General features: G+C 52.2%; 2 protein-coding genes across 2 annotated transcripts in view; one reads left to right on the forward strand and one right to left on the reverse strand.

Annotated features, from left to right (window-relative positions):
- Positions 1-6: 6 nt before the first annotated feature.
- On the forward strand, positions 7-18286 carry WIPI1 (WD repeat domain, phosphoinositide interacting 1). Its single transcript, XM_010721504.2, has 13 exons — positions 7-60; positions 758-840; positions 2329-2498; positions 5739-5835; positions 9730-9827; positions 10799-10891; positions 11192-11262; positions 11750-11857; positions 11941-12105; positions 12277-12384; positions 13733-13854; positions 14247-14347; positions 17754-18286. The coding sequence occupies exons 3-13, from the start codon at positions 2412-2414 to the stop codon at positions 17799-17801; spliced, it is 1098 nt and encodes a 365-aa protein (XP_010719806.2). The 5' UTR covers positions 7-60; positions 758-840; positions 2329-2411; the 3' UTR covers positions 17802-18286.
- The window catches only part of ARSG (arylsulfatase G), a 16657-nt gene continuing 7322 nt past the window's right edge, over positions 18046-27380 (reverse strand). Inside the window, exons 8-11 of the mRNA XM_031556336.1 lie at positions 25784-25892; positions 22538-22658; positions 19917-20007; positions 18046-19642 (exon numbers count right to left, since the gene is read on the reverse strand). Of these exons, the coding sequence (XP_031412196.1) occupies positions 19308-19642; positions 19917-20007; positions 22538-22658; positions 25784-25892 (656 nt within the window). The 3' untranslated portion in view covers positions 18046-19307. The remainder of the gene's footprint in view (positions 19643-19916; positions 20008-22537; positions 22659-25783; positions 25893-27380) is intronic.

Consider the following 27380-nt stretch of genomic DNA (forward strand, 5'->3'; position numbering starts at 1 on the left):
GGCCGAAGCCCCGGGGGGGCCGGCGGCGCTCAGCTGCTTCTCCTACAACCAGGACTGCACGTAAGCGGGGCGGAGGGGAGATGGAGATCGGCCTCGAGGGGGAATGGGGGGGAGTGGGAACGGAGCTTCCCCCGGCTCTGAATTACGGCCTGCCCCTCCGCAGCCCGGCGCTGAGAGCCGTTCCCGGTGGCACAGCGAGCACCGCTGCGCTGGAAGCTCCAGTCAGGTTTGCAGACGTTCCCGTGGAGGTGCTGTCAGCCTCCCGTGCCCAAACAAAGAGCAACGCAGTGCTGCTGACGTGAGCCCGCAGCTGCCAGCACGGGGGATTCCGGGCAGCTGCTCGCTGAAGGCCGGCACGTTAATGCTTGGTGTCTGAGCAGAGCCAGTCCTTGGCACGGCTGTGCTGCGTGCCTGCAGCCCTCAGGCTGAGCTACTCCTGGTTTCAGAAAGCCCCTGTGCAATGCAGCAGGTGTGTCCCGTGGGCCCCGTCTGCAGGTAGAGAGATGACTGTCCTCCCAGCAGCCACAGAATCCCCGTGGGTGACACTGTTGCACATGGATGCTCTGCGGGCTGCAGCATCCTCAGATGGAAAGCAGGATGCTTGGGTTTGTTATATGTAGTTGGCTGAGCGGACACTGAAGTTGTGCCTTCTCAGAGCACCACACGATGAATTGCCCATTCCTTTTATCTGCAGGGACTCCTTGCTTTAAATGCACTACTGGATCTAACCCAGTGGGCTTTTGTCTTATCTTTGCAGCTCCCTGGCAATTGGAACCACAACTGGATACAGGCTTTTCTCCTTAAGTTCTGTGGAGCAACTGGACCAGGTCCACGAAAGCAGTAAGTGTCCTCTCCCTAGGTGTTGGCTTTAGCTATATTACTGCAATCTGGTTTGTTTTGAGGAAGTGATCCTTTTTACTGCTCTTGCAGCAATGGCATCTATTTCTGCTGCTCACTTATCAGGACAGAAACAGCTCTGGTTAATGCCCTGTGCATGGCAGCCTTTAAAGCCAACTGCAGCTGTGCAAAAACTCCTGAGCCACTATCAGTACTTTAACAGAGTTTGGAGGAGTCCCACAAGTTTAGAATCCAGCTTCTTCCTCACTACTTGTCAGACTGACAGCAGCAGTTTGTTCTGGAAACCAGTATTTAGAGCTAGTTTGTAGGTTGAATACTTCACATATGAGAGGCTGCAGGCCACTAGCATGGACTCTGGATAACTCACAAGCTTTTAGTTCCATGTGTTATTTACTTGTAAGATGTTTTTAGTGGGTTTCCAGTCTAAGGAGGTCATTCAACAGCACACTTTCAGCCATTAGCTGTGCTCAGAGCAGCACGCAGTGCACTCAACGACCCAAGACAAGGCAGACCTTAAGCACATATTCTGGCGTGGTTCAGGCCAGAACCAGATGTGCTTCAGCTGAGATAACACCACACAAGATACAGCCCACTCCTGTCTACAGTGGGAACTTCAGCAACCAGGCATAGCTTTCATCTGGCACAAAGTTAAAGCTCCTTCTTTGCCTTACAGAGTAAGTGAACTGCTGTAAGGCAGCAAGCCACAGCCATATTTCAAAGTTGTTTAGGAGTTTGGATTATCCACACAGTCAGATCCAAGGATCAATGAGAAACAGATCCCTGCAGGTATTACGTGCACAGTAAGGGGCTGAGATGCATAGTCTTACATCATCATTGTAGATCAGTCTTTATACCTCCAATGCAGGACAGCCCAACCACTGGTTCAGGACTATTTAATTAGAAGTCACAGTTCTTAGTTATTTAAGTAAATGTCCAAAAGTGTCATTGTAATGGTGCCTTTCCAACATAAAAGCCCAAACGTGGTCACTGCAAGACATACCACACCACTGTTCACCTCAGCAATGGGAAGAGTAAATGTGTCAGCCTTCCCATGTCCCAAGAAGGCTAGGAGAAATCACACACCATGCAGAATGCAGTGAGTTACACACAGCCGTGCCTTACCTTGGTAAGTCCTGGCCATTCACTGCCTCTAGAAAGGTCCCTGACCAAACTGGCTTTTATTTCCTTTCATAGGAATGAGCTCTTCCTTTTTTATATCCCACCCCAAAGATTGATTACAGCTGGAGGGCTCTGCCCAGGAGGGCATGACAGCATTCTGCCTTCAGGAGAGGCTTCATTAACCCCTTCCTGCTTTGTGCCTGCTATGAGAAATTTTTAATAGAAGCTGATGTTGAACTTCTTAGCCCTGAGCCTAACCCCATTTCTTTCCGAATTGAGCTTCACTTGTCACTGCAAACAAACCAACCATAAACGAAACTAAAGACTGTCTTGCTTTCCTTCTTTGCCCAGATGAAATCCCAGATGTTTACATCGTGGAGCGTCTGTTCTCCAGCAGCCTTGTGGTTGTGGTCAGTCATGCCAAGCCACAGCAAATGAATGTCTACCACTTCAAGAAAGGGACAGAGATCTGCAACTATAGCTATTCCAGTAACATCCTGTCTATCCGGCTGAATCGTCAGGTAAGGAGCTAGGGAAATGGGTTAGCCAGAGTTGTCCCACTCTGGCTCTTTACTGGTGCTGACTCTACACAGACCAGAGTCCATCTGGCACCCTGCTGCTCAGCAGAGCAGCAGCAGCCTGGGTTTGTACTGTGTTTCTGCAGAGGGTTTGGAGGGATAGGTCTATGTTCTCTTCTACCAGCTCCACCTCAGTCCTGGTTACCTTTGAGAAAGGAGGAGGGTGGCTGTGGGTATCATCTGCCATAACCACTTCAGAGTCCTTGTTTTCTTAGCAGTTACACAAAGGCTTTTTGTTGTTTGCCTTCTGGCCTACTCAGCGTGCAGTTCTGCAAAAAAAAAAAAAAAAAAAAAAAAAAAAACAGCACACCTTTTCTTCATCTTTCTCCCTCCCCTGGATTCCATATCCTGAATCCAGGACCACCTCTGCCATCTTTATGCAGATGAGACTGTCAAAGTTGGTAACAAAACCCAGGAGAAATGTGAACCCCATGATGGAGGCAAAAGGCTGTTTCTCAGGTACTGCTAGGCACTGTGTTTTATTTTTAAAGGAGTAGAAAACGTTCAGGCCATTTGGAAGGAGGCTTTTAGACTGTTAGCCTCTGAACTGATCTAGCCTTATGCAGCTCTGAGCCCTGTTGGAAGATTTAAAATCATCTTTCTTTTATCCATAATTATATTCAAAGTATGTGCCATAAGAAGCTAAGGACATTTTACAATGAAGAAATAAGCAGTCTGGGTAATTGTATATAATCAGCTTCTCCTCACTTAGCAACAGTGGGACCTGCAGTAAGGCTCTCCCATAAGGAAACTCAGGGTTGAGTTTCCAGTAAGGCTGTGTTTGACCAGAAGTTCCTGTACTACAATTAAATCTGTCCTAAATGGATTTTTTTCACTTAAGCTTACGATGAAACCAGCAAAATAAGAACTTCCTTTGAATTGCAGATAGATGTATATGTATAAAAAAAAAAAAAACTGGGAGGTTCTTAGCATTTCTAGGAGATAAGAATGTGAGTAAAATAAGTCCAGGATTTTTCCCGTGTGCTGCTCCAGTGACTGCCTGAAGATGATGTTAAAAGTCCATATAAGGCCAAATCTCACATAAGCTGTTAACACAGGAAAATGGTAGTAAATAAAACAGGAACAGAACTCAAACAGCACATGTTTTGACTTGATCTGTCTGTGAAAAATCCTTGTGCAAACAAGAGAGCCCCTTGGATGTTGCTGATCCACTGCAATTCTTTGTTTCAGGCTCCATTATAACTCACATTCACATTAAGCTAGGTCATGGTGTGTCTCAAAGCAGAGAGTAAGGCTGTACTGTGAGATCAGTCAGCATCTCCCCTGCAGTCTCCCTGGATTCTCAGTCCTGCTAAGCCCTGCTGAATTTTTTGGAGACACTTGATAGTTTTTTCTGACAGTATCCATATCCAACACATCTTAAGTCCTCAACATACAACTCAGCCACCCCACTCCAATTTGTGTCAGACTTCAGTGAGATGCAGTGCCTTGAATGGTGTGCAGCAATCGCAGCACCAGGCACCTTCTGTGAGGCTCTCTTTGCACAGTGAGGGTAAAACTCATTCCTCATCTCAGCAGGTTTTGCACTGATGTCAGCTGGGGCTGCACAGGAGGCAGAGAACCAGCCCTCTCCAGCTCCCACTGAGCTTACCCAGGCTTCTTTTACCTCTTCACCTCCCACCACCCCCTCTTGTGCTTTCCTGGATTTTGTCCCCATCAGCGCCAGCATCTCTTGCTACAGCTCTGGCTTGCTGCTTTACTATCATCTGGAGTATTTCCCTTCACCTGTACATCAATAGCAGTGCGTTTTGCAGTTCTGGGAAAGTACATGGTGGCTTTGCTGAAATCAGCTGTATAAATATGACTCTGACAGTCCCTGCTAGCAAGTTGATGGCTGTTACTGTAGAAAAGGCAAAATCTTCCTGGAAATGCAAAATGGCTGTGACACAGCCCCAGATGCTGTGGTTAGCAGGAATAGAAGTGGGAAAGAGTTTGATCTGAGAATAATGGTGGAGCAAGGCAAAGATTTTCTAATGTGGGTGTTTTCAAGTTAGTAACTAAACTCCACATTTAGATACTAAATAAGTGGCCTCATTTCTAAAGAGGTGGAGGCTCTGTACATCCTGTACATGGATTTGGGTGCTTCAGCTTCAGGAGCTTGGGCACAGTCTGGCCTCACACTTTTATTGGGATGTTTTCAGAGCTTCTGGACACATGGCACTAATATAGGTGGAGCTGTGCATACCCAGGGGTCAGAAAGCACAGCCCTCCAGCCAAATCCAAAGCCTGGTCCCAAAAAAGCCTCTGTGTAAAATGCCTCTGTAGAAACTCATAGAGATCTGGACCACGCTGAGACGCAGGGCAGAGCAATCACAGAAATGATGGCCCAGTGCTAAAGTTACAATATTAGGCTTCCTTTTTCCTTTCTGCCTTTCCTGCCTGTGGTTTGGCAGCTCCTCACTCCGCAGCTGCCTCCTGCTGGGTGGGTGTTTGTTGCTGATGAGTTCAACAGAAGAGGTGCAAGCATATAAGCTTGGAAATACCCTGCCTGTCTGCCAAGATAGTGCAAAAACTAGGTGTGAAGCACCAACCTCGGTGACTATCCCTGAACAAACTGTTCCTAGCCCAGTTTTATGCAATTCTGCCTCACAACTTTGGGCACATAAAGCACAATCTTGCCTGCTTATGCTGACACATTAGGTTTAGCAGCAGTGGGAGGCCCACCACTTAGTTGCTTGCTTCCAATTTGGGAAAAAGTCAGGGCAAGGGCAGGAAATCCCATCTGCAGGCAGGCTAACAAGCAGGACTGGCAGCCTCCCTGTTCCCTGGTCTACACGATCAAAACGTAGTTCGCTGTGAAAAGAACTGCAAGGAGAAGTTGGGGTAGAAATAGATGCTAACCAAGACCCATGGCAAGGGTATAACCAAGGTCTGTCTTTGTGTTCTTAGGGCCTAGGGATGTGGAAGATCAGTTTGTAGAGTAATAAAGAAGTTGTTACCATGTTTTATCTGCTTTCTAAGGCAAAACCAGATGTAGTCAATTCTCAGAAGCAGAGCCATCCAAAATCAAAGGGTGTCCAGTGGGAGGGGATGTAGAAGCAGAAGAGGTCGTGTTTCTGCAGCATTACAGCAAAATCCCTGCTGAGTTTTTCTAGCAGCAATATTTGAGTGTGCCAAGTATGGGAGCAGTGCTGGTGAGGCTCTGTACCTGTGTCCTTGCAGAGGCTGATTGTTTGCTTGGAGGAGTCAATTTACATCCATAACATAAAGGACATGAAGCTCTTGAAGACTATCCTGGATACGCCCCCAAATACAACAGGTAAGCAAAGGAATCTGTGTGTAAGGGAGAGGTGAGCTCTGCAGGAGTTTTCCATAGCCACAGTATTTGTTTTAGAATTCAAACCGGCCTGTGGTGTGTGTATTCTTAGCAGCATGATTAATTCAGCACTGGGGAACCAGAAATGTATGGAGGCAGTCAGTCAGGCTTATGAGAGAAGAAACCCTGCTCTGTCCTGAGTAAATGCTTCAAAGACAGCAGCACAGTTTGAGTTAAGTTCAGTCCTTTCCCATCCTGGAAGGGATACCCATGCAGCTCATGGCTTCCTGGAGCACACCTTTGTTCCCTGTTACAAGACCAAACTGTAAGGCAGGCCAGTATACAGTATACTCCCCTCCGTATACAGGGCAACTGCATGTTCTCCCCATGGGGCTCTCAGCCCCTCCCTTCAGGGTGCCCTGTTTCAGAGTCCCACAGGACAAAGGGGCCCTGCTTCCCTGCTGCCAGCATGAGTCAGCTGTGGAGGCACACCTTGGCACTCCCTGCAGACCTGCTTCACACCACAAGCACGCTGCTCTGCCAGGCAGGCGGCTCCTGTGATCAATTAGGTGCTCACAGTCAGCTCCCAGAGTGAGTAGTGTTGCAAAGAGCACCTGGGACAGAAAACACAGCCAGGCACAGTGCTGATTCCACCGTGCCTCTGAGCCAGCCCTGCCGGGGAGTTCCCCGAGCTTGGGCTGCCACCTGATACTGTTCCACACACAGGAGAAACCTGCAGGGCAGGGCAGGTGGCTGCGCAACAGATTTTCCCTGCGTAGTGTAGAGTGAATCGTGCTGATGGAGAGGAGGAGTTTTTAGCAGTGAGCAGGGAAGCCTGGCTGAGCGCCCACGGCAGCGCTGCCGGATGGAGCTGTGACATCCCGGTCACAGACCGCAGCAGCTTTCCAAGGGCGGTTGGTTGTGAAGTTATTGATGTGCTCATGCCTGGCTTCTGGGCTTTCAAGGGATGCTGTTCTGGCTTCTCCCCTGACCTACTTCAGGTCTTAACAGATGGCCTCCTCATGTAGATTAAACATACTAAATACTGAAAATATAATTAAAGTTTAAAACCTTCCTGAGAAAGCCCAGCAGCAGCATGCAGGAAGGGGATATTCCGGGCCTGGAGCTGTTTTGATCAGGTCACGGTTTAAAAGGAACAGCAATCAGCAGTCACTGGGACAGGACTAGGCTGCTGCGGATCATAGGACTTCATGCAGGCTTAATTTTCTAAAACCCTTTCACCACAGCAGCTGTCATTGAAATGAGCTGAGTGACAAGTGCTGTGACATGCGTGCTCCCTTTGTCCCCCAGCATCTGCTTTGCTTCCAAGCCTGACCCCAAAGACAGCGTGTCCGGGAGGCCAATGCAGGCCCAGCTTACTGCTCGTTTTCAGAGCAGAGATCTGGGGATTTGCTGCACACCCATGGGACACTCACTGTGGGATCGCTGCCTGGCGCTGTGCAGGACGCAGCTCCCAACCCATCGCTTTCCTTCAGCTTGGGCCGCACACGAGGGACTGCGGGTCGAGCAGCCCATGCTGCTGTCACACGGCTGAGGGAAGTGCAGTGACCTCGGGCTCCCCTCGCACACACATGCCAGGAGAAGCGATGCTTCCTGCGGGGCGATGCGCGCAGCCTTTCCAGGATGATCGCACGCGCCGCGGGCTGCCGCTCGGTAATGTCTGGCCAGCCTCCTCCATGCAGGAGAGGAAAATGCCCGGGGTGGGCGAGTCTGTTGTTTTTCATGCATGCTCAAATAAGGAGTGAATTTCTCTCCTGAGAGGAAACCACACTGCTTAGTCTTGAGCTTTCAGCTCCAGGCGAGCACACGAGCCAGGCTGATTGCTCGTGCATGAAGCAAAGCCCCCGGGGAGCACGGCTCTGCAGAGCGGGGCTGTCTGTCACCATCAGCATGCTTGCTGTTCAGGAGAGCACTGGTGGCTCTTGTCCCCTGAGAGTCCCAGCCCAAACTGCTCCAGGGAGGGCAGGAGAGCCCCAGGGAGGCTGTGCAGTGACTCATGTCAGAGGCAGGATTTGCACTGGGGTTGTTGTGCTCAGTGCTCATGGACATGCACACTGTGAGGGCTGATCTGTGGAAACAACTGCAGCTTTGGAAAATACTTCAGGTGATTCCCTTGAGCCCCGAGACCCCACTGGACCTGCTGCCCTGGCAGCAAAGCCAAGTTTCTCCCATGCTATAGGTGTTTCTCCATGCTACCAGAGGAAGCTCCCTGTGATGTGGCAGCTACAGAGATGCTGTACTGAGCCATGCCCACTCCTGTGCCCACTGACTCTTGCTAGGCTGCCAGGTGATAGGACCAGAAGAGCATTTTCAAAAGCTGCCGTATGGCTTATGCTCTGTGTTCTTTGTTCGTCCCTGAGGTCAGCTCAGTACACTCACATCTGTGTTTTCCCCTGGCCTGGTTTCCCATTTGCTTCTCCCAGACAGGCGCATAGCAGAGGAAGAGGGTGACTCACACCGGCCAGCTCAGAGCTTGCTTTGTTGAGCTTCAGCCTTCCTTAGGCCCTCACTAGAAGGGGCTACACTGACCCCCGGTGCTGTCTGGGCTGGGGCAGACCCTCCTCAGACACACAATTGCTCTGTACAGCAGTCTCAGAGCTGTCTGCGTTCCCCTAGCCTGTCTTTCTTGGGTGCCATCACCTCTGCTGTCTCTGCTCCACTTCCCTGCAGCGCACACAGTCCTTGGCATGATGTAAATGCTTCTCATTGATAGGGAGTGGACCTCAGGGGCCTCTGGCCCATCCTGAAGCTCCTGACTGTGCTGCGGTCTCTTTGTTTAGTTATAAACAATGACCTAAAACAAGATCTTCAGCTGATTCTTCCCTACTGCTGGGCCAGGGCCAGAGCAGTGTCCTGACATGACAGCTTGCAATGTCTGTGCGCGTGTCAGTGCGCATATGTGCCCGTGTGCGTGTGTCCTGTTTGGGCAGTGAAGAGCACAGCCCCGCAGCCTTTAACCCCACAGCTTCCTCCCCACGTGGGGGACGTGGGACCCCTGGGTGGCAGCCAGGAAGCTGGGGTCGTGCTGAGCCCCCGGCTGAGTGCTGGGATGACAGGGAGCACGCAGACATGGGGCAGGAAGCAAGTGAGATCCATTGCTGCGTGTGACATGATCCACTGCCATGATCCTCAGCCAGGGCAGAAATGAGAGGCAGGAAGAGGTGCTCCGTTCCTGGGTCACCAGGGGGACAGGCGGATGGACAGCCCTACACACACACTCATCCATCCCTGTTGTGTTTCCTGCAATTCCTGCTCACTTGAAAGGGGATGTTTGGGAGACTTTATTCTCATGTTGGCGTAAAAACAGATCTTATTAAAGGGAAGAAATCTTCGTGTGGGTAAAATTCAGCTCAGCTCAAGTTCCTCATCTGCCAGAACCTCTCTGCACAACTGTGGCATTTGCTTTATCTCCCCCTGCTTCCCTTTTCCTATCAGGGAAGGAAGTGGCAGTGCCCGGCCCCGTGGCTGCAGCTCAGAGCTCCAGCTGTGCACTTAGCCCTGCTCACCTCTGCAGCTGTCCAGATGTGCCGGGACAGGAGCCCTGTTAGCCCTGAGACCAAGGGTCCCTTGGTCCCTACATTCTTGCCTTCTCAAAGGAGATGATTAAAGAGGAGAAAGGAAGAGCTTCAGCAGGACAGGGGCTCTCTCAGGGCAGGGTTTGGGGAGGCCGTGGCGGGGTGCAGGAGCCATACTGTCCCGTACCAGCAGGTGTCCCCACGGCTGAGGCGTTGCCAGCATCCAGCTGGCGCACACCCGGTACCGGACACCATCCCAAAATGTGACAGCACCCGAACCCCTGCGGTGTCCATGGCCACGTTTCTGCTTTCTTTGCTCCACCAGCAAACAACCTCAGCTGTGTCCTTCTTGCCCTGCCAGGTCTGTGCGCTCTCTCTATCAACCACGCCAACTCCTACTTGGCTTATCCCGGCAGCGCAACCAGCGGAGAGATCGCACTTTACGACGGAAATACTTTGGTAAGTGTGAAGCTCGCCCATTTGGATACCGGCAGGGGCTGAAAACAAACAGAACCACAGCAGAGCCAACAGGGCCTTGGGGAAAGATGAATAAATGCTCTCTGCTGCGCTGCAAGGAATATTTGCCTGGGGGCAGGCACATTCCCTATCCCTTTGCCCGGATATCGCACAAAGCAGGCAGCCTCTTTGAGATCAGAACATCCATTCCCAGTACTGGATAGTGACCCATGCTCGAGGGCAGCTGCCAGGTTGGCACAGACAGGGCTCAGCGAGCTTCAGCCTCACGCCCAGGAGTGATGTGAGCGGGGTGGCTCTCAGAGCTTGGAGCTGCTCCAGGCCTAGGATGTGGGCAACTGCTTTGCCGTGCCACAGGCTGCAAGGGATGCTGAACCCTGAGCCATGTGGAGGACGAGGTGCTCACATCCTCCTCAGGAAGTTTGCCTCTGGCTAGGAGCAGGGTTGTGGTTATCTGCAGTTTATGCCAGGGCTTTGGATTACATAAGGCTGCTGCTCTGTACATGCAGCAGGAGCTGAAGATCTACAGCAGAGGAGAGCAGAGCACATATGGGGAAAACACACTGCTGCTGTGGAGAGATGCTAGCAGGAGCCAGGACTCCCCACAGACAGTAGGGCCACAGCAGTATTTGCTGTATAGCCAGAGTGCGTAGAGCCAAGGCACAAAGAAATGCCAGGCTTTGGGGGCACAACTGCGAGCCTGCAGCCTGCTTGAGGGGAGAGGAGCTGAGGACATCTGTGTCCAGGAGGAGCTTTTGATAAGCACAGTGCCTGTAGCAGGTGGAGAGTGAGCTCGAGGCAGGGCAGGGACTGTTGAAGGGATACCAGAAATGCAATACGGTCCCTTGAATACACATGGGCAGTTCTGCGTAGGGCATGAGGCAAGAACGCCCTGCGCTTACGCAGTTTGAGGGGCAGTGTGTCTCTTTACTCTCACATCACCTTCTGTCCTACAGAAAACAGCCTGCACGATTGCTGCCCACGATGGGCCTCTGGCTGCCCTAACCTTCAACTCCACCGGGTCGAAGCTGGCGAGTGCTTCTGAAAAAGTGAGTGAGCACAGCTGGGAGCAACCTCCTTGCCACTACCAGCCCGTGGCTGGCAGAGGAACACAGGCAGCCTTGGAGCATGGAATGCAGGGACAGGGGATGTTGGGGTGGCCCCTTTTTAAGCACAGCTTCCCAGAGAGGGGCACTCAGGTAACGGACTTGTAAAAGGCCAGCATTTTGTGCCCATATTGACCCAGGCTGACAAACAGAGCCTCTACATATTCTGAGTTTCCTTGGTGTGTCAGGGCTCGTGCTCTTTGCCCTGCTCCTGTGTGATCTTTCCATCTGCATTTTTTGCAGGGCACAGTCATTCGTGTGTTTTCCATTCCTGGTGGGCAAAAGCTCTATGAATTCCGTCGAGGGATGAAAAGGTCAGTTCATGCTTCTATCAGTGACAAGTACACAGAGGGCTCCTGGAGCAGAAATGTAAACATGGGGACAGAGCACCGTCAGATCCTGGCAGCTTTGGCATCTTTTGCAGAAAGAAAACAAGAGTGAGCATATCAGATAGAAATGTCATTGTGCCAGACAGCCGCGCTGCGCCCAGCTGCCTCCAGCAAGCTTAGCAATTCCATTCAGTGTGTCACAGAACAGGGCAATCGCAGAGAACAGAGGTAGATTCAGTCCATCTTCTCTGTCCATTTTTTGTTTCTTACTTGAAATAATGAAGTCTTCAGAGTTATCATCCTAATTCTTCTCAAAGGAGGTGTTTTGAAACTGCTAAGCCACTTGCACAGAGCTCAAGTCTTGATGGCAGGGGTGGGCTGGCTCTTCTCTCTCCCTGTGCTCTGTGAGCAAAACCTTGCAGTTCCCATGCAGCGGGGTGCCAAGTAGTGAATGGTCTGTGCTTGGCCGTAGGTATGTGAATATCAGCTCTCTGGTGTTCAGCATGGATTCCCAGTTCCTGTGTGCTTCGAGTAACACAGAGACAGTGCACATCTTTAAACTGGAGCATCTCACTGACAGGTGAGGGAGTAACCTGAGCTAAACTGCTCTAGGAGTGTCCACTTTGGACATCTGCCTGTACAGCTCTGTTTGTCCCCCCTCAGCCGGCCAGAAGAGCCACCAACCTGGACTGGGTACATGGGAAAAATGTTCCAGGCTGCCACCAACTACCTCCCTGCCCAGGTGTCGGGCATGATGAACCAAGATCGAGCCTTTGCCACTGTCCGCCTCAACATCTCTGGACAAAGGAACATCTGTGCCCTCTCCACGTATGTACTGACATCTGCTTCCCACTGCCACACCAGCCTTCAGGCAGACACAGCTATGTATGCTTACCTCCACTGCTGTTACCTTGCACCCCGCAGAGCACACAGTGTATGTTTGCTGTCAGTGTGTGCATGCAGCTGTTGTGTTTGAACTCGTGATGCTTTTCTCCTTAGGATTCAGAAGTTGCCTCGACTGCTGGTGACTACATCTGATGGACATCTCTATATCTACAACTTGGACCCGCAAGATGGAGGAGAGTGTGTCTTAATTCAGAAACACAGGTGAGTGCCCCTCCAGTTCCCAGCATTGATGTTTCCTACACATTTGAGATAAATTCTGATCCTTAAAAACTAAGAAAGGGAAATTTTACCTGCAAGCACAAAATGGAATTGTAGGAGCAAGAACATTGGAACTGAGTTGTGATTTTAGTTGCTTGATCTAGCAGATATCAGTGAAGACCATGTCAGCAGCAGGGACCTGGGGCATCATGCAGAAGAAACCAGGGACATCTCAGGCAGCTGTGGGGACGTAGTCTAGATGGCAGAGGTGGGCTTGAGGAAACGCCTCCATCAGCAGCACACAGACCCGAGGGTGGCAGAGAGCAGAGCACCTCTCCCAGGCATCAGCGGGTGCTGAGAGCCAACTGTGAGGCTGCGATCGTGTGGAGCAGCTCTGGGAGCTTCCGTCACCAAAACCTCACACACACGCATGCCTGCAGGCACGCAGTGCCTCAGCAGAGCCTTCCGTGCTGCCGTTCCGTTTGTATGCCAATTTGATTAAGCACGTAACCCCGCATCTGGGCTACTTGGCTCCAGATGCGAAGCCTTTGGGGTGGGGTGCGATGTAACATGTGCTGTAAGCCAGGAGGTGGCCGGCAGCCAGGAAAATGCCAACAGATTTTGAAAAGCCACAAAACAAAAGCGCTTCAAAGCTGCGCTGTCCAGCGTGCTCCGGCCGCCGGCCTCCCACCTCCTTCAGACACTGCTGACCCCCCTCCCGTGCTCCCATTGTGCTGTGGCTGTCCGGAGCTGGCAGCCCTGCGTTGTATGTGGGTTCCTCTTTTAGCATCAGAGAACTGAAAAGGGCCCTTGGGTCATGAGTTACATTACATCATACTATATCTCTGCTCGGGCTCCGTCTGAAACTAGCCAGCACTGCTTTTCCCATCTAGTCCACTCCTGTTGGAAGCCCTTTAGAGCCCCCTCCATGATTAGAAACACTGTTTGCCTTTGTAACCTAAAGCTTTTGTGGTCAATCTGTTCCCTTCTATTCTCATGCCAGCATTGTCCTCTAGCTGAAGTGCTGCCTTCCCTATCTTCTGCATCCCCCCTGCTTCATTTGGAGAGCACAATGATCTCCTCTTCTGCAGCACTGTTAGGGCTGCAGTCAAAGTTTCGATGCATTGTTACAAATCATAGAACTGTAGGACGGTTTGGGATAGAAGGGACCTTTAAAGACCATCTAGTTCCAGACCCTACCTGGCATTGGCTTGGGCACTTTCCAACTTTTCAGTTGGGTGATGTGCCTCAAGGAGACACAAGTGCAAATGTGTATCTCAGCTAGTGCTGGGGGAGGAACGAATGGGATCAGAACTAACTCTTCTTCCCTCTTTTGCTCCTGTACAATCAGTCTGCTTGGCTCAGGAAAAATGGAGGAGAACAAAGAAAATGACCTTCAGCCTCCATTACCTCAATCTTATGCAGCAACTGTAGCCAGACAAAGTACAGTGCCTTCAACTTCGACCATGCCAGGTAAGCACCACACCTGCCCTTTCTCGGAGCAAAGAAAGCAAGATAGCCCCTGGAGCAAAGTGGGAAGTCTCTGAACAATCAGATGTTCACTGTAACCGTGTGCAAGGCACACTGGGGCAGCAGGGCCTTCTGCAGCTCATCCAGTTCATTCTATTGGGAATGGGTCAGTTATTTTCTGCTCTGCTTGCTCGGACCCCTTGCCAGGCAGCTGCAGTCCATTCCTGATAGGTAGTGTTGATTGTGATACCTTTTCCTTCTGCTGCCCCCAAATGCTCTGCCAAATGCCAGAGAAATCAGGATGTGTTAAAACACTGATAACAGCGTTGCAGCTGTTTGTTTCCAGCCTCATAGCACCCATTTGTCAGCAGTGCTTTGCATTTCCACTTCTGCAGGTTATTCGGAGGATGGTGGTGCCCTGCGAGGAGAGGTTATCCCAGAGCATGAGTTTGCAACTGGACCAGTGTGCCTCGATGACGAGAATGAGTTTCCTCCTGTGAGCATTCAGGACCCCTAAAACAGCAATTCAACCCCAATGCTAAGAAGAAAATATTAACCTCTTACAGAAGAAATTCTGTTGCCCTGACCTTGTCCCAGTTAGCTGTGAAGCTTAAAGTAACTAATTCAGGTATAGGGAGAGTGCCAGGCACATCACACCCCTACTACATGGCAGCTGGGATGGGGCAAGGATGATCAGCCTCATAATTAGAGAGAGACCTGAGCAAATGAGCAGAATGAAGTTCAGATGCAGAACGGAATTCAGATCCAGATCTGACCTTTGTGCCTTGCTTGGATTTCTAGTATTATCAGGAATAGCTTTAATTTGAACAATGCCATCATTTAGAAATAAAAACTTAGTTTTCCTGTTGGATTTTCAATCAGTTGTATTAGCTTATGGAAAACAACTGGAACATACCTGAACCTCATCAGCCCTCTGGAAATATCTCATTCCCAGAAAAAGAAACAAAGCAAAACAGATTTTTAAACCATTGTTTTGTTTTTTTAAGTGGCACTTTCTCAGTTACTGTTGGAAGAACATACTGGCTTTATAAAATTTAACTTAAGCCTGGCAGTGTCTCCCCAATCTTCTTCCTGTTATATAAGCATTTACTGTGTTAAATACTTGACCCCTAATTGGACAGATATTGCTTACACTGCTGTGATCTGGCTGTAATCAGCAGCATCTTCATGATAGTAATGCATTAATACAGGAGAATATTGTAATGGATTTCAAGCTGTAGACTTGGCAGACTTTGGAATTCCTTACTCCACTTTCACATATCCTGCTGTTGGAGATTTGCCTGAAGAAGGAGGAAGTAAAAATTTCATTGGGATCCCAGGATTTGTTCCATATGCTGGGGCTGACCTCCTCTGTAAGGCACTTTCAAATTAAGTGATGCAAAGAGTTATTTATATAAAAGATGACTAATTCGTGCCTCCCTTTGAAACTCTGCCTAAATGCAGCTCTTCAAGTCACATAAATCTTAGACCGATTCTCTTTACCTGTACCACAGCTTGTTGGGGACAGAGAACAAGAGTTTTCTATTTCTCCTACTCCATCCCCTGGAGTAGGAGGACGTTTCAGTGTCTCCCATCTGCTCAAAGCCCTTTGGGCCGCAGAGCAGCTGGGAGGAACGTTTGAGGAGCAGCAGAGCCAGAAAGAAATCCTTTGCTTCCTTCTGACGAACCTGCTCTTTGAGCATGTGGTTTGGGGCCATGCAAATGCCAGCAAGCAGGAACCACGCTGCTCCTGAATGAGCCTGCCTGCTGGGACTGCGCTGTAAAAACCAGCCCCAAACCCCTGCTGTACAGGCAGGGGTTTTATTAAATGGACTTTGATCTGTCAAAATCCTGTGCTGTAATTAACCTGACGGAGCAACTTACATGTGTAATGTTAGGGAGGAGGTGGTGTGAGAGGGAAGGAGCTTTCCAAAAATACTCTCTGATACGGCGGCTTAGAGATTGGAGCTTCCAGATGAAGTGTGTACAGTCAGGACTTCAGCTTTGCCCTCCATTGCTGACGGTGATGTGTTTTGCATCTGCTCTGCTCGCTGGTGCGGCGCTGGCTCCCGCTGTGTGCTGCATGGGGAGACTTGGTTGGGATGTTTTGATGTTCTGAATTTCACTCAGCTTTGCTGTTTTCTCAGTGCTGAGCAGTTTTTGGTGACTCGTCCAAGAGGGGTTTCAGGGATCGGTCACTTCTGTGCATAGAAGGAGGGAGAAGAAAACTGACCTTATCCAACAAAAATGTTTTGACAGCATTCTGTTTTGCGGAAACATGGGAAGGGTTTTGTTTGTTTTCCAATGTGCAACAAAAAGACATTTAAAAACCTCAAAACTTGTGACAAAATGGAATATTTACCCACAGCCCACGAGCACGGCTTTGAACTCAGACGTACTTCTGGAGGAACAGCAGCGCTGAGACCCAGCGGATCCTCTCCATTTTGAAATGGTTTGCCTTCCTCTGACCTCAAGTGCTGGTGAGCAAGACTTCAGAGGCTCAGCTGTTAATAACGAGGAAATGCAGCTTCGGTCTAAAGCACAATCTGTGGCTAATGGTAGAAAACTGCCTCTTCATTAAATGGAAGGAGGGACAGGTCAGAGAAGGGATAAGCACAAGGAGGGCTTGTAAAAACACCTCGATAAGAATGAATGTGGCTATTGCTGTTGATGATGCCAGCACGGCAGAAGTATCCTGTAGCAAGAGGTTAAGCAAGTTCAATTATGTGTCTTGCTTACACTGATGGGCTGGATTAAATGCTCTCAGGTCTCCTAGGGGCTCTGGAGTAACTGATCTTCTGCAGAAGGTACTCAGGCATTATTGAGATGGACAGCAGGCTGGAGGAGAAGGTGAAGAGAAGATGCTGTGCCTCCGAGGGGCTGAAGGAAGCAGCACTGCACCTGATCTGAGCAATTGGACGGCGCCGCGGGAAGAACGAGCCCAGCTCTGGCTGCAGGCAGTTGGGATGGTCCCTGCCGTTCTCACCAAGCAATTGCCACCTCTCTGCAGGTTCACTGGTGTCACTGAAGCTTCTAGCAGTGTCAGAAATGTTGGTGTGTGTTCACAGCTGGCTGCTCAGCCTCAGCAGGCACCATAGGGTAGGGCTGTGAGGTTCCACAAAAGAAATTCCATAAGATTCAGTAAGAATGAAGCCAGATGGTGCACGTGGCATGTGTTTATACATGAGTAGCTCATGTGAAGTGTTTCAGAGTCTTTGCTGCTCCCACTTTCCTCTCTCTGGCTGCTTTATCACTAAATGGTTTTGGTGATACTGAGGATTGGTTTTGCCTTGCCTTGTTCAGGTTGGATATTAGGAACAACTTCTTATCTGAAAGCGTAGTCAGACGTTGGCACAGCTGCCCAGGGAGGTGAGGGAGTCCCCATCCCTGCAGGTGTTCCAGAATGGTGCAGATGTGGCACTGAGGGATGTGGTCAGTGGGCACGGTGGGGGGCAGGTTGGGCGTGGGGATCTTAGTGCTCCTTTCCCACCTTAATGACTCAATCATCCTCTAATTCTATAATTCAGTCTGGGTTCCATCTGCAGTCCCCAGCGATGCACATTGCGCTCCGTTCTCCTACTGTGCCAAAGATGAACCTCTAGGGGACCTGGTGGGGCAAACACAGCTCACCCAGAGTGACCCCAGTCCTGCAAACAGAGCTGCACTCAGTGCCATGCCCACCCCAGGCAGGACACAGCACCAAGACAGCTGGTTCCAGTTCCCAAGGCTTTAAATTTGGGGAGGGGGAGAGTAAATAAATAAACCTCTGACAAATCTGCCTTTGAATGGAAAGTAAAACACTGCAGGACATCCCTCCCCTTCTCCTCCCATGTACGTAAAACCAACTTGAAACACACCCCGTTGCTGGGAAAAGTAAGGCTGTTCTGTTTTGATTTTGGTAGATAATCTTGTGCCGTGGAGGTCAGCCGGGCAAAGCGAAGAGGTCATGATGGAAGCAAACATCCGTGTGTAGGACAGCTGCTGGGAAGTGCTTGGGAGCAGCCAGGAATCTCAAAGAACAGATTTGTGAGTCTTCAAGAAGACTAAAAAATCCAAGGTGGGCCACTGCTTTTAACTAGAGTACGTGTAAGTGAATAGCTGATCCTGCTCACCCCTTGTTTTTAATCCTTGTCTGGGTGGGGTGTCCATGTACTGTATGCACGTTGCTATATTTAACAAACCATATGTTAGAACCACATTGTAAATGCTAATTTAATCAGATCTGTATGTAACCAGGATTTTATATACCTGTTTTACCCGTTTCTAATTTATGCTGTTCTATGTGTATAAATGTACTTATAGGAAGATATATTAAACTTACGTCTTTGTACAGTACATACTATTTTACCCAAGCAAAGTATTTTTGCAGTGACACAAGAAAAGATGCGATTTGCTACGGCTAAAGACAGAATAAAGTCACAGTCCGTCCCTGGCAGCTCGCTGCCCGTGCTCCTGCTGTTCTTTGTGGGGCCCTAAAGATGTCAGTCTTGATTAAGCTTTAGCAAGTGGGTTTGGGGCGCTGCTGAGAGGTTGGTGGCTCCGGCACCATCCGGACCCAGGCCAGCCAAAGCCACACTGCGCTGCTGTGGGAGGCTGTGGGCCAGTGCTAATTGCAAACGGTTGGGCAGCCCCTCTAATTTCAGCAGTGCTGCCCGTAATTACAACTCCCAGTTTGCTGTGGCTCATGTAACACCTTGCTTTGCTTGAGACAAGCCACTTACGGCTTGTCCAAAGAAAGACCTGGGTGCGTAATTTGGAGTCCAAATGTGTTTCAGAAAACCCTCACTCAGCTGCTGGGAAATCCTGGTGGTTTCTGAGTTTCAGCTGCAACTTCAGTTTTGCCTCTGCAGCTCCTCAGGCTTTTGCATGTGCCCACAAATGTCCCACAGGAGCCTCGCCCAGCCCTGCAGCATCGCATCAGGGTTGGTAGAAGCTGAGTCTGCCTGCAGCGCTGGGCTGCCTGGAGACCGTGGGACCCTCTCCCTGAGCTCCCTAAAAGATGCAGATACAGAGTTGACAGGGAGCAGTTCCCCCAGTTCTGCATTGCACACCTGTTTACACAAAGCCTTTCAAAATATCAGGACTCAGATATTTCTCCCAAGACAATCTCTGACCTCCGCTATGCAATGCACAGCAGCTGCAGGACACACCAAGCATCCCATCTAGCAAGGTGTCAGGGATGCGCAGCCCTGCAAAAAGCCCGGAGCCACCAGGTGCTGCAGTGACTGCTCCAGCCAGGGGACAGTGCTGCTCTGCATAGAGCTGCAGCAAAGGAGACCCTCTGTCTGCTCCCTCAGACACAGCTGAGGGAAGGCTCTGTGCAAGGCACAGAGCGCGGTGAGCTGCAGCCTCCATCCCTGCTCTCTGGGCCAACCTCAAGCCTGCAGCCAGCACGAACAGCAGTCCCATTGACAGAAACCAGGACTGGAAGAGAAGCAGCTTGAGCAATGATTTGCTTACAGACAAAGCCGTGTTGCTCTTCTGTCCGTGTGTTGGTCCAGCGAGGCTGTGTGAGATGTGGGTGTGTGGCACCGGCAGGCCACGTGCTGTGTGCTGCAGCAGGGCACCGCGGCCGGGTCCCTGGAGTAGTCTGCAACCGTGATGTTGTCTGTTGCAATATCCTCCAGGGCCTGGGCATAAGCCCTGCTGACTGCAGGCAGCACTGCCTGATACTCCCTGGATGCCACGTCCAAAGGCTCCTGCTCCTGGATATCGCGATCCAAGTTGAAAATGAGAGGTGGCCAGTGATGCTCTTCTAGCCCAATGCTTCCATCACAAGCCTTCGCCCCTCCTAGGGAGGAAAAGAGAAACACAGTGCAGTGCCAGGCTGCTCACCCCTGCCCAGGTATCACCTCCGCGATGGCCCTTTGCCACCATGGTGGCTTTGGGAGCCCTTTGCTAGGCTGAGTGCTTCTGAAGCACCAGCACTGTGACACGCACACACTCCTTGCTGGGCTTGCTCTTGTTGGTGTTAATCTGATTTGGTTTTCACCCATCCCTGCAGGGAATTGAGAAGTCCAGAAGTTGTTGTCCTTGACTTTAGCTCTGTAAAGCAGCTGCCCTACCTGTGGTGTAGAACGCCTTGTACTGAACCAGCCGCAGCGCCTCGACCGCCCCGTCCTTCCCTGCTGCCCCGCTGTTGGGGTGAAGCAGCATCTGAAGGAAGAACACAACACAGCCCACTGCAGAGAAAACCTGCTCTGTCCCAAGATCTCCCAACGTGGGGTCACCTTCCCAATAAAAGCACACATTTAGAGGCATTGCTCAGCCCAGGAGCTGCAGCATCAACCCGAGTTCTGCCTGCTGTGCCCACAAAGGGAGTCAGGGTGAGGAGGAAGGAAAGGAGGGAGGGGTGGGTCGAGTCTCTGCTCTTTGGTATTTAGGACACTTGATGCCTTGGCACATGGCAGTGAGAGACAAGTGAGCTGGACGGTGCGGTGTGCGCGTCCCTCTGATCAGATCTGCTGCAGAGCCAATGGCTTCGCTGAGTGATGAGTCACCAGAGGTTTCCTCCCTGGGAATTGAATTTAAAAGTGATTCAAGAAATTTCCACTGTGCTAAAAATTAGAAACATCTGCCGAAGTTGTAGGCAGCTGCGGTGCCAAGTTTAGTAACAGTGTTCGCAGCTGATCAGCACTGTAATGACCTAGCAGGTGTCCGGCGCAGGGCCCTGTGGCACTGATTGCTCTGCCCGGCACCCCCAGCAGAGCCACGATTCGGGGGAACTTCCCATGGCTCTCAATTTCCTCTCCTGCCCTCAGTTGCAAGGCAAGAGAGGCAGAAACGCCATCTGAAATTCAGTTTTAAGATGGTATTTTATGGGGGAAAAAAAATGAAAATCTGAGCTGAGGAGGTGGTGTGGTGCACGTCTGCTGCAAGGAGGAAATCTGTACTGCCATCCGCTTGTGCTGGCACCCCTCTGGAAGAAACAGGTGGCTCCAAAGCAGAAATCAGCAATTATTTTAGGGTGCTTGAAGCCAAACTATCAAGAACTGAACCTATCTGTCCGCTTCCAGCTTTACAGCTCAGCTTTGCTTGTCCCCTTTAACTTGAGCAGCATGGGCTGGATGGTGCTGTATGGCTGCAAAGCACCGAAACAAACAGCAAGCTTGCTCACGAGCTGCCTCCTGGAGCCCCAGCACGAGGGGCTGACTGCACACATAAAGAGTTTGCTTCAGCTGAGCCCTTTCAGGAAACATTCCCAAGGTTTGCAGCCAGTGACTTTGTTATTAAAAACAAAAAGAAGAAATAGGAAGAAGAAAGACAAACCCTCTCCCCCAGAAAACCCTCCGTCCGCACGTAGAGCTCCGGGCTGTTTTCACAAGTGAGCCGTGCGTGGGGAGGAGGAGCACAGCCCTCTGACATTACGCTAATGGAAAGAGCGTATTTGTGTGACACTCGTACCCTTGATACATTTCGTGTGATGTGTTTATTTTTACTGTAAATAGCCTTTGCTCAAAACAGGGCCTTGGCTGCTGCCCAGTTCTGTCACAGGTTGTGCCGGCGCTGAGCCGGGCTGGGACACAAGCAAGGTTACGTCCGCACCGTGAGCTCAGCCCCCACCCGCCCGAGTGGGAAAGCAGCTGTCAGCAGCGTGCGTGGATCCAGCGACCGGGCGAGAAGAGGAACTGCTCCGGGAGGATTTGTGTCAAGGAAAACCCTGCGACATCAAAGGTGGTTTTGCCATTAAGAGATGAAAGCGCCGCGCTCCCGCTGCTGAGCCGGGAGGGGATGAGCGCAGACGAGCGGTGCACGGGGAGATGCTCGTTGCACTTGTCTGCAGGGCTGCAGGGATGGGCAGGGACAAACCCTCCTGGGACAGAGCAGCTAGGACGGGCAGGGCCCTGATAGCAGCACAACACCCCCGAGAGCACCGGGGCGGCAGCAGCTGGGGGCTCAGCCCCGGTTTGGGGGATCGCCTCCTGGTCCCAAGCATGTAGTAAGGGCTGGTGAGGGCGGCTCCACTCTGCTGTGCCTCTGCAAGAAGAGGGTTAATCCCTGAGCCATCTCCCATCCGCTCCCACGGTTTATCTCACAGTTCAGTAGAAGGTTCCATAAATACGAACTAAATACCAAAACCCTGATGGACGCAGCTAGCAGATCCAAGATTCCTGCTGGGAGCAGGCTCGTGGTGCTCACAGGAGAGCCGAGTTTGAAAAGCAAAACCAGGCTCTATCTGTGGGTCTGCTTTAAAGCCAAACTTCTTCTTATTCAGTTCAGTGAAAAACTTGTAAAATTCTGAGAAAAATATATTGCTGTACTTCTCGTTCTGGTAGCTGCGTTTCTCATGCCTAAAGGAGCCGTCAGCAGCTCCTATTGTTGCAGGGGCAGAGAGCTGCAGGGCACGGGGCTGCCTGCCCCACTCAAACATCAATAGCGGGCACCTTTCTGAGCCAAGGAGCTCAGAGAAGGAGTGCTTAATTACATCTCTATCTGTCAAGATCAATAAAGTAGATAGAAGGAGGTCTGAGCCCCAGGGATCCTTTGTTTCCCATGCCTGTGCACCTCTCGTGACCAGGAAGGAGCAGCCTGTGCTGTGCCCGTGGGGCCACAGGAGGGACGATGCTCCAGTTTGGAATCATTTTCCCTTTTTCTATCACAACAGACTCCACTAAAGATTCTGTCCCTTTCTTCTTGCAGCCCCCCTTTAGATCTGAGGACATCCCCAGGATGGGGCTCTCCTTACCTTGTGTCCCACGTCTGACAGCCCGAAGAGAACCGAGGACACGTCCATGCCATCAAAGCGCCTGTTTGGGGGAAGTGTGGCTCCAGCCAGGGCCACCAGCGTGGGGAAGACATCCAGGGTGCTGGGGAAAGAAGCAGGTTCCACCAGAGTACAGAGCAAAGCCCCCAGCCCCACCTGCACCCGCTACCCCTTGCTTGGGGGCCCTGGCTGCTTCCCTACAGCAGAGCAGGGTGCAGCCCCCGCCACGTCGTCCCCCCGGGCACATGGGGAAGGCCCCGGGTCACCCAGCACAGAAAGTGCTAGCACAGGGACTTTTTACGCCAATCCCAGCAGATCCCGCAGCCCCAGGAAAATGTGGTCTCGCTTTTGCCTCGCACAGCACGAGCCATAGCAGCCAGAATGGAAAATGAGAGCGGTGCTATTTTGTGCACTTATACCAAAATGCCTGTCAGCATTTCCACCATAATCCTCTCTTTTCAGGGGCCTCCGCCACAAAAAATCTCTCAGGGCTGGGTCTTGGTTGCATGGGTGACCCGGTGCCCTCTCACTGCCAGTGCTGACACGGAGGGCAAGCGAGTCGAGCAAAGGCACGTCCTGCTGCAAGGCACACCTCCCTCCTGGGCAAGTGACACACGGCAGTGCTGCGCTCCCTGGGCAGTTGGCTCGGCTGGGCTGATGCTTGCACCGTGCACCCTGCACCCTACCAAGAGCTCTGGGTCCCAGCATCCCCCAGCTGAGCACCCCAGGGCGCAGCAGCAGTCACACTGTAGGAGCAGGGCCCCTCGCCTGGTGCACACAGGCTGTTGCGTGAGCAGAGAGAGCAAACAGCCCAGGACTTTAGGGCCCCTGTTTCTCCCATTCAATGAGTTTTAATTTAGCTGCTAAGAGACGGAGAGGACAAATAAGAACAAACAATGCTGAGGAGAGCTGAAAGGCAGCCCCGGCTATGCAGCTCTCGTGGAGACGGCCGGAGCAGCCAGGAGGCACCAAAATCCTCGGCTCCCCACTGTGCAGAGCTGGAGTGCATCCCTGCAGGATCACACTGAGCCCTGCACGGGGCTGTCCCACATCGCTGCTGCAGTACTCAGCACCCACTGGGTGCAACCCCAGCACTGTGATGTGTCTGTACCCATCCCGTGTGCAATTATCCTAAATCAGCAGCTGGATCCCCTTGGAAACCATCACAGCTCATAAAAAGGGCAAAGCAAGAAGAACTGGGACAGTGTCAGACAGGTGCAAGCAACACACTGAGATGAAAGAAGGCGTTTTTCAGCACTTAGCAAAGGCTCCATGGGTACGGATAGGCTCCCAAATTCCCAGCTTGAGCTCAGCACTCGCAGCAGCAGCCCTGTCCCTCACAGCGCCGAGCACTGCGCTCTGCTCACTTCTTGGCCACTCCACTGACCCACTTCCTCAGCACCCTGCAGGGTGCGGGGCATGGCAGGGGCTCCCACCATTAGCTATAATTAAGAAGAGCCGATGAAGCAGCTCGGTGCAGGGCGCGGTGCGCGGGTGCAAGTCCATGCAGCTCCAGCTGCTGCCTCCCCAGCCGCCGGCCACGCTCACCTCCTCTCACCCAGCAGGGAGGTAACGAAGAGAGGTGATGCCACACAGCCCCGGGCAGAAAGAGGGCCGGGCTGGGGAGCTTTCTCCCAAGTCAGGCTGTAATCACTGCCAACACTTCCTAACCCCAGGGCAGGAGGATGCAGGTAATGCCTGCCCTTGCCCAGCCCCATGTGCAGCCTAGCAGAGGTCACCTCTCTCCAGGACAGGATGAACCAACCTGCTCAACTCAGAAGCATTAGGGTGGGACCGCTGCTGAGGTCCCCAGGAACCCTGTGTCCCATTGCAGTGACCCCCACAGCCCCACCGTGCCGCACAGCTCCAGCTGCACAGCCGGGTCGGGCTGGGTGCCAGCACAGCTCCAGCCCACAGCTGGCAGCTCCCTGCCCTGGGTTGGTTTGTGTATCACACGCCTGAACTTTACGAAACCTCCCTGGGCTGTTGGCTTTGAATTTCCACGGTGGAGGCAGGCTCCTCTGTAGGCATTTCTGAATAAGCAGCTGGGTCAGCAGTGGTGAAAAGCAGGATGGGCTGTGCTTCCTGGAGGTGCCCCGAGGTGCGATGGGGCTCAGTGCAGGGACATCAGCACCGAGGTGACCACAGCCAACCGGCACAGCAACCACACGTGACTGGAGCTGCACAGCTCTGCAGCCAATGTGTGGGCATAATCAGACCCAGCGTCGCAGCTTTGTCTTCAGAAGAGTACAAAGTAATAATGATAAAGAGCTGAGGAAAGCCCTGGGGAATGGTGGAGCCCCTGCGTAAGCAAGCAGTGTGTGCAGCATAGCCCGGTGCTGGCAGCTGTCTGCATTTACAGCCGCCCAACCTGCTGGACTGGATCTGGGAAATGCAGGAGATAAGGAGTGGGAGATAACCGGGTCCCCTGGGGCTGCTCTGTGCAGGGGGATGCAGGCTGGAGTTCCCCATGCAGGGAGGGATTTGCAGGTGGAACCCCAGGCGCGCCTGGTACTGCACTCATCAATCAGCAAGCATCAGAACTCCAGTGCATGCCTGTAACCATCAGCCTTACAGAAATCCCAGAGCTGTTTGCTGCAAGGAGGGATGCAAGTGCTGCAAGAACTGCAAAGAGAGCTGCCAGGAGAGCGGCAGCATTGCTGCCATATGGCTTTCTCTGTGCCAATCCCTGCAGTGCCACCATCCCCATCGTGTCCTGTCCCCTCTGCTCTCACCCATGTGCAGGAGCAGCTCAGGACTACCTCGGAGCGGGGCTGCTCTGCCTGCCAGCACTGTCCCTCCGGACGGCCTTTCCCACAACCGCACCCTCCTTCACATTAAGCCATTTGCAAACCACAAAGCCTAAGCCTGCTTCTCGGTGGAGAGAGAGAACATCGTCATCTTTTAATTACCGGGAGGCACTCAGCCACCGAGGGGAAGAGAAGCACGGAGCCCTGCAGCTGCTAACGCGGATCCACCAGCCGCACAAAAAGAGCTTTCAACTCCTATTTGCTGAAGCATTAAAGTCTTTGGGGAGAGGACAAAAGTGCGGCGTCATTCACAACGCAGGCAATGCCCAACCAGGGCCCCGTGCTGCCAGGACCCAGATAACCACATGGCTTTGGGGCTGTCAGCACGTGTGGCAGCGTGACCTTGCAGACCCACAGCATGAAACACAGCGAGCTGTGGCACAGGCACAGCCCACCCCACTTCCCAAACCATCCCTACCTCAGCATGGCGCGGCTGCTCCGCTCGGCAGGGACGTGGCCAGGCCAGTACACCAGTGCTGGCACCCGGTGCCCTCCTTCCCAGGTGGTCTGCTTGGCAGGGCTGCCTCCTGCAAGAGAGAGCAGAATGCTCAGCATCACCTGCATGGGAGCTGTGAAGCGGTGGGGACCCTCTGACCCAGAGCTGCTCCGGAAACAGGAATGCCCTGGGACACAGAGCACTCAGAGGGAGGAAGGTAGCAGTGGTTGGAGCTGGGTCAGAGGAGGGAGAAGAGCTGGAGGAGTTATTACAAGAAATAGGGAGAGGGTGGGAAAGGGGCTCAGCATGGCATTGCCTTTGGTTTCACATCTACTCCAGCACGAAGTGATGAGAAATGGAACTGAATACTTCCATCCACCTCCTCCATGGCTTGGGGCAGGTAGCGAATGCAGGCATTGGTTCTGGGGGCTCCCAGCCATGCCCACGTGTGTGTGCACAGGTGCAGTATCTGACAGCACATCAGTGGTCCCCAGTCTCATTAAAAACACATCCCCGCTGCTGACCCTGCAGCAATCCCACCTGCTGACCAATTAACCCTTTTCCTTGCTTTCTTGAACAAAGTCTGGGAAGCACAGAGGTGGGAGAGTCACCAGGCCCTGCCTGCAACTGAGGGCTGAGCACCACAGAGAAGGGCTGAGGATGTAAGTGGGGATGCTGAGCAATAAAAAAATGTGCTGAGCAGCATGACGGGGCTGCTGGTGGGTGTCACCGAGCTGCTGCCTCTGCTGCAGCACCAAGGGCCCCAAGCAGCTGGGGGAAGGGGTTGGGCATGGGGCGAAGGGAACATCCCAGCCTCATTCACTGCACGGAGCTCCTAAGTGGCCGCTGCCCTTTGTCTGCCTGGCTTTCAGTGTGCACATGGCAACGGTGCGTGCCCGCAGACATTTCCTTTGGCAGAGGCAGCAGCCAGGGGATGTTCCTGCTGCGGGACCCCACGGCCAGGCACGGCGCTTCGGGACGCACCGCGCCTCCTGCGTGTTCAGCTCCCCTAGGAAATGATATCAATTATAACAAGCATTAAATAATCCTCGCAGTATTGCACCTACGTTTCAAGGGATTTGCTGCACAGCGAGCAGCCTGGGGGCAGCAGGAGGAGGGCAGCAAGTCTGTTTGTCTGTCCATCAGTCCACAGCCAGAGCAGCCCTGGGACAGATGCTGTGCCCCTGCTTCCCTGCAGCCTGCCTGGTACGGCTTGGAGCAGGCTGGGAGCCTGCACTGCCCGTGTATGAACTCATGTTCCACATTCAGCTCTGAACTGGGCTGCAACAGCCTAGACCCAAGCAAGGATTTTACTCCGGAGCAGGGATAATGCAACCATTCTGAGGCCACTTTCCAGGAACGCAGAGCTGAGCATTCCCATGCAGGGATAAAAATCACTGTGTCCCCACTCCTCAGTGGGATTGCAGACCTCCAAACTTGGCTCTGAACATACTCACATCCCCAGACAAATGTGTCTCTTCCCGGGCACTTGGGAACAAGGGATGGGGTTGGGTTTTCCGGGTGGGCAGGGGGCTTCTAGGGAGGGAAGGGAAGCTCTGCCCTCAACTTGGAGCTGGGG

The sequence above is a fragment of the Meleagris gallopavo genome, chromosome 20 (genome assembly GCF_000146605.3).
Source record: "Meleagris gallopavo isolate NT-WF06-2002-E0010 breed Aviagen turkey brand Nicholas breeding stock chromosome 20, Turkey_5.1, whole genome shotgun sequence".
Taxonomy (NCBI): Eukaryota; Metazoa; Chordata; class Aves; order Galliformes; family Phasianidae; genus Meleagris; species Meleagris gallopavo.

Bases quoted from the DNA above. Each gene is read 5' to 3' on its own strand.
- WIPI1 (XM_010721504.2), top strand. From the start codon at position 2,412: ATGAATGTCTACCACTTCAAGAAAGGGACAGAGATCTGCAACTATAGC. The intron at 11,263-11,749 runs GTCAGTTCATGC...GCTTGGCCGTAG, and splicing joins TTCCGTCGAGGGATGAAAAG to GTATGTGAATATCAGCTCTC. The intron at 13,855-14,246 runs GTAAGCACCACA...CCACTTCTGCAG, and splicing joins TTCAACTTCGACCATGCCAG to GTTATTCGGAGGATGGTGGT.